Raw genomic sequence first — 14,264 nt, forward strand, 5'->3', positions numbered from 1 at the left:
GAAAATTGATGTGGAGAATTGAAAAGTTAATTTTACAAATCAGACGGTTTGAGAGAGAGAGAGATAGCAGGGTTACCTGGTTGTGAGAGAGGGTGATGGGCGTGTCGAACACTGTCCACAGGATGCTCTCGTAACAGGGAGGGGTGGTAAGAGAGCCTTGGTACCTAAAGAAATGGTTCAGGTTCTCAGGTAGCATGGAACGCACGTTGAGGGTGGATATGTTCATGGACTGGCCTGTACAACATCCCAACAGGTGAAAACAGAAACTGAACATCAGTAATACTGTTGTTAATGTAGATACATTCAGTAATACTGTTGTTAACGTAGATACATTCAGTAATACTGTTGTTAACGTAGATACATTCAGTAATACTGTTGTTAATGTAGATACATTCAGTAATACTGTTGTTAACGTAGATACATTCAGTAATACTGTTGTTAACGTAGATACATTCAGTAATACTGTTGTTAACGTAGATACATTCAGTAATACTGTTGTTAACGTAGATACATTCAGTAATACTGTTGTTAACGTAGATACATTCAGTAATACTGTTGTTAATGTAGATACATTCAGTAATACTGTTGTTAACGTAGATACATTCAGTAATACTGTTGTTAATGTAGATACATTCAGTAATACTGTTGTTAATGTAGATACATTCAGTAATACTGTTGTTAATGTAGATACATTCAGTAATACTGTTGTTAACGTAGATACATTCAGTAATACTGATATTAACGTAGATACATTCAATAATATTCCAAAGAATAGACCAAATCACCTGCGTACTTGACTTTGCCCAGGTTGCTGATGAAATCGCTGTAGTAGGTGTTCTCAAAATGTCCGTCCTATAACGGACAAAAACACAATCAAACCTACGAACCGGTAAGCGATGGATTCTGCATTCCTAGGCTACATGGTCTCCTTGCCAAAATGCGGCAAAACAACCACATTGGCTAAAAAAAAGATACCGGCCCGACTGCAACTAGACAACAATGAGAGAATGAGTTACGTTGTTGATGAAATCGCCGGTAGTAGGTGTTCTCAAAAATGTCCATCAAACTAACTAACTGGCTAAAGGTTTTATGTAAAATGCTTTTTGTCACGTGCTTGGTAAACAACAGGTGTAGACTAACAGTGAAATGCTTACTGACGGGGCCTTCCCAACAACGAGGAGAGAGGAAAATAAATAAGAAATAGGAGAACATTTAAAATAAAATTAAGAATAAATAGGAAAATAATTACACAAGGAATAAATATACAATGAGTAATGATAACTTGGCTACATACACAGGCTAACAGTACTGAGTGCATGTGCAGGGATAGAAGGTCATTGAGGTAGATATGTACATATAGGTAGGGATAAAGTGACTAGGTAACAGGATAGATAATAAACAGTAGCAGCAGCATATGTGAGTCAACTATTTAGCAGTCTTATAGATTGTGGGTCGAAGCTGTTTAGGGTCCTGTTGGTTCATGGTTACAGGAGATATAAACAGACTGGCAACATGGTTACAGGAGATATAAACAGACTGGCAACATGGTTACAGGAGAGATAAACAGACTGGCAACATGGTTACAGGAGAGATAAACAGACTGGCAACATGGTTACAGGAGATATAAACAGACTGGCAACATGGTTACAGGAGATATAAACAGACTGGCAACATGGTTACAGGAGATATAAACAGACTGGCAACATGGTTACAGTAGATATAAACAGACTGGCAACATGGTTACAGGAGAGATAAACAGACTGGCAACATGATTACAGGAGAGATAAACAGACTGGCAACATGGTTACAGGAGAGATAAACAGACTGGCAACATGGTTACAGGAGATATAAACAGACTGGCAACATGGTTACAGGAGATATAAACAGACTGGCAACATGGCTACAGGAGAGATACTGTAAGTCGCTCTTATCCAGAGCGACTTACAGTGGTGAATGCATACATTTCATGCATTTTTATTTTTTTTGTACTGGCCCCCCGTGGGAATCGAACCCACAACCCTGGCATTGCACACACCATGCTCTACCAACTGAGCCACAGGGGTGAGAACCTAGAGGTGATAGACATGTCCAGCTGTATTTCATCACTGTGTGTGTGAGACTGAAACAATGACAGTTGACAGTGGAGCAATAGGCACATCAGCAGTGCTTGGGGTCGGGCTGGTCTAGCGGGTTACTGCTGCTGCTTGCAGCACGTATTTCCTACTTATCAGTACACTCCCATGTTTGTCTCTTCACATTCCATGTATCTCTCATCACCTCTCTTTAATGTCTAAATGAAAACAAAATAAATGAAATATACTCTCCTTTAAAAAAGGAGAGCTGGGGGTGGGAGAAAACTCCAGCTGTATGTGTGACTAGAACGTTGTCTCAGCAAGCAGGACTACCTTTACTAGGGCAATAGAACACCAGCACACACACACACACACACACACACACACACACACACACACACACGCTACACACACGCTACACAGCTGCAGTCCATTAGCTGGGAAGGATGCCTGTGCCCTGTGGCAGCGTTGCCTAAGCGATGACCTCTAACCCACAGCAAAGTGTTGGAACTGACTGGCTGACTGGTTGGCTGGTTGGCTGCCTGACTGGCTGAATTAATGGCTAACTGACTGTCAGGCTGGTTGACGCTTTGACTGACTGGCTGACTGGTTGGCTGGCTGAATGAATGACTAACTGACTGGCTGGCTGATTGCCTGGCTGGCTGAAGGTTTGACTGGCTGGCTGGCTGACTGACTGCCATTTGTTCCCATCTCTAGAAGCCAACTTTCCCTCAGCAGGCCAAACAGCACGCAATCGCCCAATCAATGGGCCCATTAACCGCGCAGGCAGGATGTCCAATACTATTATACTATCAAATGTTATGACAGGGGGCACCGGGCCAGGGGGCACCGGGCCAGGGGGCACCGGGCCAGTTACCCACAAAGCTGTTCTGTGTGTCATCTGTTCCGAGTTCATATACTGGAGGATGTAAAATACGAAACAAGAAGAAGAACCGTCTTCAGATCTCACCTCGTAGAAGAAGGCTAGAACTGCCAATCCGTCAGGCTTGTCGCTGGCCTCTTGAAAGCTCTTGTACTTATCAGAGTTATAATGGACAACGTGGAGCTGCAACACAGAGGACGAAATGTAAGTTGAAAGTTGCTCCAGTTGTCAAACACCAGGTTGGAAATAATTTAATTTGTTAACATCCACATGTATATCCGACTCAAACTAATCTGAACTTTATCCAATCTACAACTCAAGAAGATCCACTTGTCATTGTCAAAGCGCAGTGTGCGTGTAGTTCCACATAATTTATTCCAAAGTGTAACTTAACAAAACAAAAAAGACCAAAATGAGCGTGCCGTTCGTAGCACACAATGCACTAAACAAAACAATATCCCACAAAACACAGGTGGGAAAAAGGCTACCTAAATATGATCCCCAATTAGAGGCTTCCTCTAATTGGGAACCATACAACTCACCAACATAGAAATACAATGACTAGAACACCCCCCTAGTCACGCTCTGACCTAAACACCATAGAGAAGCAAGGGCTCTCTATGGTCAGGGCGTGACAGTACCCCCCGTTGTAGAATAATAGTAAAGACATCAAAACGATTAAATAAAACACACTTTGCACACTCTTGGCATTCTCTCAACCAGCTTCACCTGGAATGCTTTTCCAACAGTCTTGAAGGAGTTCCCACATATGTTGAGCACTTGTTGGCTGCTTTTCCTTCACTCTGCAGTCCAACTCATCCCAAACCATCTCAATTAGGTTGAGGTCGGGTGATTGTGGAGTCCAGGTCATCTGATGCAGCACTCCATCACAGATTACCACCGGTCTAATGTCCATTGCTCGAGTTTCTTGGCCCAAGCAAGTCTCTTCTTCTTATTGGTGTCCTTTAGTAGTGGTTTCTTTGCAGAAATTTCACCATGAAGGCCTGATTCACACAGTCTCCTCTGAACAGTTGATGTTGAGATGTGTCTGTTACTAGAACTCTGTGAAGCATTTATTTGGGCTGCAATCTGATGTGCAGTTAACTAATGAATTTATCCTCTGCAGCAGAGGTAACCCTGTGGCGGTCCTTATGAGAGCCAGTTTCATCATAGCACTTGATGGTTTTTGTGATTGCACTTGAAGAAACTTTCAAAGTTCTTAAAATCTTCTGAATTGACTGACCAAAATAATGATCGACTGTCATTTCTCTTTGCTTATTTGAGCTGTTCTTGCCATAATATGGACTTGGTCTTTTACCAAATAGGGCTATCTTCTGTATACCCCCCTACCTTGTCACAACACAACTGATTGGCTCAAACGCATTAAGAAGGAAATAAATTCCACAAATTTACTTTTAAGAAACACCTGTTAATTGAAAAGCTGGTTGAGAGAATGCCAAGAGTGTGCAAAGCTGTCATCGAGGAAAAGGGTGGCTACTTTGAAGAATCTTAAATATATTTTCATTTGTTGAAAAAAAAAATTGGTTACTAAATGATTCCATATGTGCTTTTTCAAAGTTTTGATGTCTTCACTATTATTGTACAATGTAGAAAATAGTAAAAATAAAGAAAAGCCCTTGAATGAGCAGGTGTGTAGAAACGTTTGACTGGTACTGTATACATATATAAATATATATATTGAATATTTGCACTGCTGGACTGTTTTATGGATAATAAAATTTAGTATTCACATCTTTCAGAAACCTAAAGAGTGATGTGTTGTTTCGGTTCAGCCTACAATATTTATACAGCAATTCAGCTTCCAGCTGCGAATGACCTTGAACATCAATATCAAATAAATTAATATTTGAATACATTTGCTATGCTAGACTTGTGACTGTTGTATGGCTATAATGGAGATGCACTGTTGAGTTAGAGGTAGCCTGGTCTCAGAACTGTTTGTGCTATCCTTTTGATGTTGCCATGACGAGGAGTGGCAATGAGCGTCATGATGGTAAAGGCTGCTGTTAAGGCCTTAGTTCCACTATGGTCAAGTCAAGCCCACATCTGTTTGTTCTGCTGTTTTAAATCGTTCAGAAACATTTTTTTGTTGTTGGGGGGGGGGGGGGGGTAATGTATCTGTAACACTAGCCCACCTCTGCCATGTATCTGATGCCATCCAGGGTGTGCTCTGCCCCGCTCTCCTCCAGGTCCCAGCCGCCCCAGTGGAGGTGCATCTGGACGGCCGTGTAGCCCCCAGGGAGACCCTTGGTAATCACCATGGTGGGAGGGAGGACGATTTCAACTGCCCACAACACAAGAAGACATTTGAATATTTACAATGCCATTTAATTCATTAATAAATACACATATATATATATATATATATATACACATACATACATACATACATATATATACACATATATATACACATATATATATATATATATATACACATACATACATATATATATATATACACACACACATACATATATATATATATACATACACATATACATATATATACATATACATACACACACATACACATATACATACATACACATACACACACACACACACACACACACACACACACACACACACACACACACACACACACACACACACACACACCATTTAATTAACTAATTTATTTATAAATATATGCCATTTAACAGATGCTTTTATCCAAGTAAATTTAGTCCCATTGAGATTAGGCTAAAGGGACCAATACAATGTTTAAGATGTTATTGTTGAAAAAATATGTTTCAATAGTATTGAATGTTCATTGTTCATTCACTGTAACAAAACAGTAAACGCTAAAACTGTTATAAAGTTCACCAGGAATATAAAGTTGGATTCATTTAAAAAAAAATGTTGTTGTACATTATTTCCGTTTTGTTTTTGGGTGGGGTGGTGGGGGGGTACACCATCCCACACTACTTTTTACCTGAGTGTCCATTGTTTATCATGAGGAAGTTACCCTTCTGAGCATCATATCCAGTGAGCTCGAGCTGCAGCATGTGGGGGTTGTGACGCACGCTCCGCCGCTGGATGTCAATCGGGGACTGTCTCCGGCCGCGGCACGCAGGATACTCCTCCGCCCAGTGCACCTGGTCCAGGGCCCCTTCTGGAGAAGGAGAAACGGAACGGATGGATGGTAACGACGACGATGAACAATACAACAATGTGAACTTGGCCCAATGTCTAAAACTGGCTGCCCAAGCCTCCAAGTAGACATTCCGACAGAGGCCAGTTTGTTCACGCAGAGGAGAGAAGGAACCGACGGAACACTACTGTATAAAGTTCCTCTGTTTCTCCCTCTACCTTCACAGCACCTTGATGTAACCACAAAACCTCTAAAGCCAAATGTCTGAGTGATGGTTTGTAAGAGAGGTATTACGGTAAACTGTGCGTCTGTCACGAACCAAATGGCTGTCTGAAGGGCTCAGACATTACACACTATGATAACGAACACAAATGATATCGTTCCTAGCTGTAATCATATAGGTCTACGGTCTACACTGGGGATTTAATCGTCATGCTACCTGTTTGTCATCATGAGCGGTAGATCTATATGATTTAAACAGCAATTATAAACTGGGTGGTTCCAGCCCTGAATGTTGATTGGTTGACAGCCGTTGTATATGAGACCGTATACCACCGGTATGACGAAACATTTATTTTTACTGCTTTAATTACGTTGGTAATCAGTTTATAATAGCAATAAGGCACCTCGGGGGTTTGTGATATATGGCCAATATACCACGGCTAAGGTCTGTGTTCAGGCACTCCGCATTGCGTCTTGCCTAAGGACAGCCCTAAACCGTGGTATATTGGCCATATACCACACACATTGCAAACTTTCATCAGTTTTAATCATGTCTTAAACTACAACTATTTCTATTCATCCCTTTTTTCCCCAGACTTAAAATATCCTAGAGTTAATCATCTCTACAAATAAGACATGAAAAATGAATTGAAATATCTGAGAATGAGTTCAAAACTTTGTGGGTTTTTTTTCTGGGGTTTTGGAGTCCAAAAAAACAAACACAATGGATAACGAAAAGGAAATAGGTCATGAATTAATCCATACCTGTATATGTCCAATGTATTCCATCTATCCCAGCAGAGGCAACGCTTACCAACATGAAATGAACAAAAAGACTAAAGCACTCCATTTCAATAGAAATCCTCTTGATACACACACACACACACGTCCCTCACTTCTCTCCCTCTCTCTCTCCAACTGCGACTGAAAGGCGGTTTTGAAACTTCTGTGAAACCAACGCCCCCAGGCTAACTGCTCCCCTTTCCTCAACACAGTGTTACACAAGAGCACCAACCTCTGGTTGACTATTGATTACTTGAGCTTTTATCAAAATGTTTTACAAAACGAAATGGTAACGGCGCACTTCCTCAATTGTGCCTCATTGTATACAAATATTGGCTTTTGGTTGTGAGAATGAAATGTCATGAAATGCTCTCTACTTTTTTTTTAGTTTTGAATGTTTGTTGCTCCCTCGTTGTCCAGTTGTTTATTCTTGTTGTAAATTGTACTTAATGTAAATAATAGTTTCTTTTAAACGGAGGATTCATTTGGATGCGTCATGACCATCATGATCAAGGGAATGTGGTCCAAGCACATCTGGTTCTTGTTAACGTTTGTCCATAATCTAAACAGACCAGTTCATTTATTTAGTCTATTTTATTGATTAAGTGTCGAGAGAATATTGTAGACACATTTTACATTGATAGATTACTTTTATTGTTATGGTTATAATGGCAAATGTGTCAAGATGTGGGCTTTTTGGGAAAATAGACGTTAAACTTTTAACACTATCAGTCAACACTAAGAAACAATTAATTTATATTGATCTCTAATAATTTCATACATTTTGAATATGTTATAAATTCAATTTTGAATTTGTAGACAAAATTATGAAATATTTGACAGGTGCTTCACCAAGTATTTTGAGAGGCAAACTTGCCCTTGACTATAATAATGTATTAGAAAATCTTGTTCAGTTTCCCACAACATATTTTTTTCACTGCCTGGCTTAGTGATGAGGAAAGCCAAGCCTGCTATCATCACTTCTACAGAAATATCCTGCAAGTACAGTCATGTTGACATCTGTCACTATAATGTGTGCCAGAGGGGACGTTACCCTGTCAGAGAGTTGCCGAGTCCCAAATGGCACCCTATTCCCTACTTAGTGCACTACTTTTGACCAGGACCCATAGCAATGTAGTGCACTATATAGGGAATAGGTTGGCATTTGGGGACAGCACAATGAGTCTCATCTAACAGATGTTTCATGCATTACACACATCAGCACATTAGAACAACCTTTATACGGGTCTGAATAGAGAGAGAGTGGGGTAACAGGTATAATTTGCTGGGAGCACTCTGTTACAACATGCTCCTGACCAGGCCCTACTGCCTCAAAGAAAATCAAATAACCACAAGCCTCCTCTCTCTCTGTGTGTGTGTGTGTGTGTGTGTGTGTGTGTGTGTGTGTGTGTGTGCTTTTTTATTTACTTTTTCTTGTCATCTCTCAAGGGTATTTACTTTCACACTCTTTATACATTATACAGTGCATTCAGAAAGTTTTCAGACCCCTTGACTTTTGACATATTTTGTTAAGCTACAGCCATATTCTAAACCGGATTAAATCGTTTTTTTCCCGCTCATCATCAATCTACAACACGTTTTTAGAAATGCTTGCAAATAATAAAAAAATCTAAAACTGAAATGTCACATTTACATTCAGACCCTTTACTCAGTACTTTGTTGAAGCACCTTCGGCAGTGATTACAGCCTCGAGTCTTCTTGGGTATGACGCTACAAGCTTGGCACACCTGTATTTGGGGAGTTTCTCCCATTCTTCTCTGCAGATCCTCTCAAGCTCGGTCAGGTTGGATGGGGAGCGTTGCTGCACAGCTATTTTCAGGTCTCTCCAGAGATGTTTGAATGGGTTCTGAGTCCAGGCTCTGGCTGGGCCACTCAAGGACATTCAGAGACTTATCCCAAAGCTACTCCTGCGCTGTCTTGGCTGTGTGCTTAGGGTCGTTGTCCTGTTGGAAGGTGAACCTTCGCCCCAGTCTGAGGTCCTGAGCGCTCTGGAGCAGGTTTTCATCAAGGATCTCTCTGTACTTTGTTCCGTTCATCTTTCCCTCAAACCTGACTAGTCTCCCAGTCCCTGCTGTTGAAAAACATCCCCACAGCATGATGCTGCCACCACCATGCTTCACCCTAGTGATGGGGCCAGGTTTCCTCCAGACATGACGCTTGGAATACAGGCCAAAGAGTTCAAACTTGGTTTCATCAGACCAGAGAATCTTGTTTCTCATGGTCTGAGAGTACTTTAGGTGCCTTTTGGCAAACTCCAAGCAGGCAGTCATGTGCCTTTTACTGAGGAGTGGCTTACTCCAATCAAGTTGTAGAAACATCTCAAGGATAATCAGGATGGAAAGAGGATGCACCTGAGCTCAATTTCTAGTCTTATAGCAAAGGGTCTGAATACTTAATTAACTTGCAAACATTTCTAGAAACCTGTTTTCACTTTGTCATTATGGGGAATTGTGTGTAAATTGATGAGGGGAAAGAATTATTGAATCCATTTTAGAATAAGACTAACTTAACAAAATGTGGAAAAAGGGAAGGGGTCTGAATACTTTCCGAATGCACTTTCAGAATTAGTGGATTTGGCTGTTTCAGCCACACCCGTTGCTGACAGGTGTATAAAATCGAGAACACAGCCATGCAATCTCCATAGACAAACATTGGCAGTAGAATGGCCTAGTTACTGAAGAGCTCAGTGACTTTCAACGTGGCACAGTCATAAGATGCCTCCTTTCCAACAAATGAGTTCGTCAAAATCCTGCCCTGCTAGAGTTGCCCGGGAAGTGGTAGGCCACACAAACTCACAGAACGGGACCACTGAGTGCTGACGCGCGTAGCACACACTACCGAATTCCAAAACTACCCCTGGAAGCAACCTCAGCACAATAACTGTTCGTCAGGCGCTTCATGGACTGACTTCAATGTGACTAAAATATTATTCTGTACATGGGTTACGTCACAATTTCACACCAGTGGAAACTTGTTCTCTGGAGTGATGAATCACGCTTCACCATTTGGCTGAAATTGCTGAATGCACTCATTTGAGGGCATGTCCACATACTTTTGAAGGCTTCTAAAGTTTGTAATTTCCACGTTGACATTTCAGACTTCATTTTCCCTTAAGAAAAATGTATCAACCCCTACAAAAATGTCCAAAAATGTTATAATCCACATAACAATTTACATTTCCTGTTGCTGCAGGATTATTTTCATGCTGTCGCAAACTGTCTGAAAATTAAAATCCAAAATCAGTAGATTAGTCTCAGATTGCTGTTGAATTCACCCATTGTTGGTTAAATGGTGTGAAATTGTGACGTAACCTATGTTCAGAATAATATTTTAGTCACATTGAAGTCAGTCCCGGTCAAGTTCTTTAACCAACAAGGCAAAACATAGCTATTGTGGATTAGGATCATAATGCAGCACCCGATGTCACAGGAAGGCCCCAAAAACAGATCGTCAAGGACATCAACCACCCGAGCCACTGCCTGTTCACCCCGCTACCATCCAGAAGGCGAGGTCAGTACAGGTGCATCAAAGCTGGGACCGAAAAAACAGCTCCTATTTCAAGGCCATCAGACTGCTAAACAGCCATCACTAACTCAGAGAAGCTGCTTGCCTACATTGAGACCCAATCACTGGACACGTTAATAAATGGATCACTAGTCACTTTATACAATGCCACTCTAAATAATGCCACTTTAATAATGTTTACATATCTGACATTACTCATATCACATGTATATACTGTATTTTATACCATCGATTGCACCTTGCCTATGCCGCTCGGCCATCACTCATCCATATACAGTTGAAGTCAGAAGTTTACATACACTTAGGTTGGAGTCATTAAAACTCATTTTTCAACCACTCCACAAATTTCTTGTTAACAAACTATAGTTTTGACAAGTCGGTTAGGACATCTACTTTGTGCATGACACAAGTAATTTTTCCAACAATTGTTTACAGACAGATTATTTCATTTATAATTCACTGTATCACAATTCCAGTGGGTCAGAAGTTTACATACACTAAGTTGACTGTGCCTTTAAACAGCTTGGAAAACTCCAGAAAATTATTTCATGGCTTTAGAAGCTTCTGATATGCTAATTGACATCATTTGAGTCAATTGGAGGTGTACCGGTGGATGAATTTCAAGGCCTACCTTCAAACTCTTTGCTTGACATCATGGGAAAATCAAAAGAAATCGGCCAACACCTCAGAAAAAAATTGTAGACCTCCACAAGTCTGGTTCATCCTTGGGAGCAATTTCCAAACACCTGAAGGTACCACGTTCATCTGTACAAACATTAGTACACAAGTATAAACACCATGGGACCACGCAGCCGTCATACCGCTCAGGAAGGAGACGCGTTCTGTCTCCTGGAGATTAACGTACTGTGGTGCGAAAAGTGCAAATCAATCCCAGAATAACAGCAAAGGACCTTGTGAAGATGCTGGAGGAAACAGGGTCAAAAGTATCTATTTCCACATTAAAACGAGTCCTATATCGACATAACCTGAAAGGCTGCTCAGCAAGGAAGAAGCCACCGCTCCAAAACGCCATAAAAAAAGCCACGGTTTGCAACTGCACATGGGGACAAAGATCGGACTTTTTGGTGAAATGTCCTCTGGTCTGATGAAAAAAAAAATAGAACTGTTTGGCCATAATGACCATCGTTATGTTTGGAGATAAAAGGGGGAGGCTTGCAAGCCGAAGAACACCATCCCAACCGTGAAGCATGGGGATGGCAGCATCATGTTGTGGGGGTGCTTTGCTGCAGGAGGGACTGGTGCACTTCACAAAATAGATGGCATCATGAAGAGGAAAATGATGTGGATATATTGAAGCAACATCTCAAGACATCAGTCAGGAAGTTAAAGCTTGGTCACAAATGGGTCTTCCAAATGGACAATGACCCCAAGCATACTTCTAAAGTTGTGGCAAAATGGCTTAAGGACAACAAAGTCAAGGTATTGGAGTGGCCATCACAAAGCGCTGACCTCAATACTATAGAAGATTTGTGGGCAGAACTGAAAAAGCCTGTGCGAGCAAGGAGGCCTACAAACCTGACTCAGTTACACCAGCTCTGTCAGGAGGAATGGGCCAACATTCACCCAACTTGTTGTGGGAAGCTTGTGGAAGGCTACCCAAAATGTTTGACCCAAGGTAAACAATTTAAAGGCAATGCTACCAAATACTAATTGAGTGTAGGTAAACCTCTGACCCACTGGGAATGTGATGAAAGAAATAATTCTCTACTATTATTCTGACATTTCACATTCTTAAAATAAATTGGTGATCCTAACTGACCTAAAACAGGGAATTCTTTACTAGGATTAAATGTCAGGAATTGTAAAAAAAACACAAAAAAAACTTAGTTTAAATGTATTTGGCTAAGGTGTATGTAAACTTCCGACATCAACTGTACTTACATGTACATATTCTCATTCACCCTTTAGATTTGTGTGTATTAGGTAGTTGTTGGGGAATTGTTAGATATTACTGCACAGTCGGAACTAGAAGCACAAACATTTCGCTACACTCGCATTAACATCTGCTAACCATGTGTATGTGACAAATACAAATACAATTTGATTTGATGTACAAGCGGAACGAAGCGGAAAACTACAGAGTTTCTAAACCCAGAGGTGCGACATCACAAGACTTCCGGGAACACTTGCGAAACAGACCAGTTGTTCATTTTCACGAAATCTAAAGGCACGACCTTGATTTCGAGCCAATGTCTTTTTCGTCAAAATCAACTTTATATCGCAAGGAGTGACTTTGATTTTACCGCCTGGTACATTGCGCAGACACGATGCCGTTTAGAAAGTGAACCTGAGTTTTTACTAGCCAACGTCGCCTTTGACATCGCCTACAAGTGTGATCGGGGATTTCTATTGGAGAAGCAGTTTTAGCCTTTCTTCATACTGTATCGTCTTTGGTACTACCCTTGATATATACATTTGCGCAGAATGTTGGCACCCCCCACTGGCCATATATTGTAGTCCAGCTCTATGGACTAGTTAGTATCGGTACCCCCGGTGCTGAACCGCAGAGGCGTTCCAGAGCAGAGACTGTGTGTAGTTGCAGACCGGTTGTGCCCTAAAGATGGCGCTGTCGATCTATTAGGCAGTAGTCGGTTAAGAACAAATTGTTATTTACAATGACGGCCAAGGATCAGTGGGTTAAACTGCCTTGTTCAGGGGCAGAATGACAGATCTTTACCTTGTCAGCTCGAGGATTCAAATCTAGCAACCTTTTGGTTACTGGCCCAACGCTCTAACCACTAGGCTACCAGCCACCCCTTCAAGTACACTTAATTCAAGTATGCTTCAATCACATTTATTGTGTATTGTACGTCATTGTGCATAACATCGCAATGCTGTTAGCTATATTGAATACTTTGTCTTTGGTCTGCATTTAATTTGCCAAGTTGGCCGGAGTGCATGAATAGACCTGAGCCCAGGTTATTACCGTCCACCTCCAGCATTAAACGCTGTTGATCTCTCATTCGTTAGTGGTGAAAACATCACTCAGTCATCATATTTATCTCATCCCTAATTCACGTTTTGACCCAAACCTTTCCCCCCCCCCCCCTCCAACCTTCGCCCTAATACTGGTGGCATTGGTTCAAACAGCCATCAACACACTGTAATGGACACTGTTGTGAGTAGAAGGCCTTGCATTAACATGGTGCCCCCCCCCCAGCCCCTCCAATAGGTCCCAGTCATAAGTTAATGAATGAAGTAGGTAGATAGGCATCAACCAGACAGAGAAAAACACATACCATCCTCTGTCTATGGGGGTTAAGCCGTTTCAATGTCAGCCAAATGTGCCCAATCACTCCCAAGACCAACACAATGGATTAAGTCATAGTATGACCCAGCATTCCAAATGGGTCACTATTCCCTACATAGTGCCCTACTTTTGACCAGAGGCCCACTACAAATCGGGAATAGGGTCCCATTTGGGACGTATACGTGGACAAAAATGCAGTACAGTCTTTACACCCCCCCCTCCCTCCTCAGTCTCTGGTTGTTCTCAAGGGTACAAAACTGTTTACTGTCCGTTTTCATCAGCATAAACAGACCTAGGACAGTGTCCCAAAAGTGCCCTGGTCAAAGTAGTGCACTACATAGAAACTAGGGTTCCATTTGGGACGGGGTC

At 41.4% G+C, this 14,264-nt stretch overlaps 1 protein-coding gene across 1 annotated transcript in view; it reads right to left on the reverse strand.

The window, feature by feature from the left end:
• ca6 (carbonic anhydrase VI) overlaps positions 1–7,239 on the reverse strand; it is a 12,932-nt gene extending 5,693 nt beyond the window's left edge. The window contains exons 1-6 of the mRNA XM_029718379.1: positions 7,061–7,239; positions 5,915–6,094; positions 5,112–5,260; positions 3,043–3,138; positions 786–852; positions 77–234 (exon numbers count right to left, since the gene is read on the reverse strand). Coding sequence (XP_029574239.1) covers positions 77–234; positions 786–852; positions 3,043–3,138; positions 5,112–5,260; positions 5,915–6,094; positions 7,061–7,145 — 735 coding nt within the window. The 5' untranslated portion in view covers positions 7,146–7,239. The remainder of the gene's footprint in view (positions 1–76; positions 235–785; positions 853–3,042; positions 3,139–5,111; positions 5,261–5,914; positions 6,095–7,060) is intronic.
• Between the last annotated feature and the right edge of the window lie 7,025 nt (positions 7,240–14,264).

The sequence above is a fragment of the Salmo trutta genome, chromosome 28 (assembly GCF_901001165.1).
Source record: "Salmo trutta chromosome 28, fSalTru1.1, whole genome shotgun sequence".
NCBI lineage: Eukaryota > Metazoa > Chordata > Actinopteri > Salmoniformes > Salmonidae > Salmo > Salmo trutta.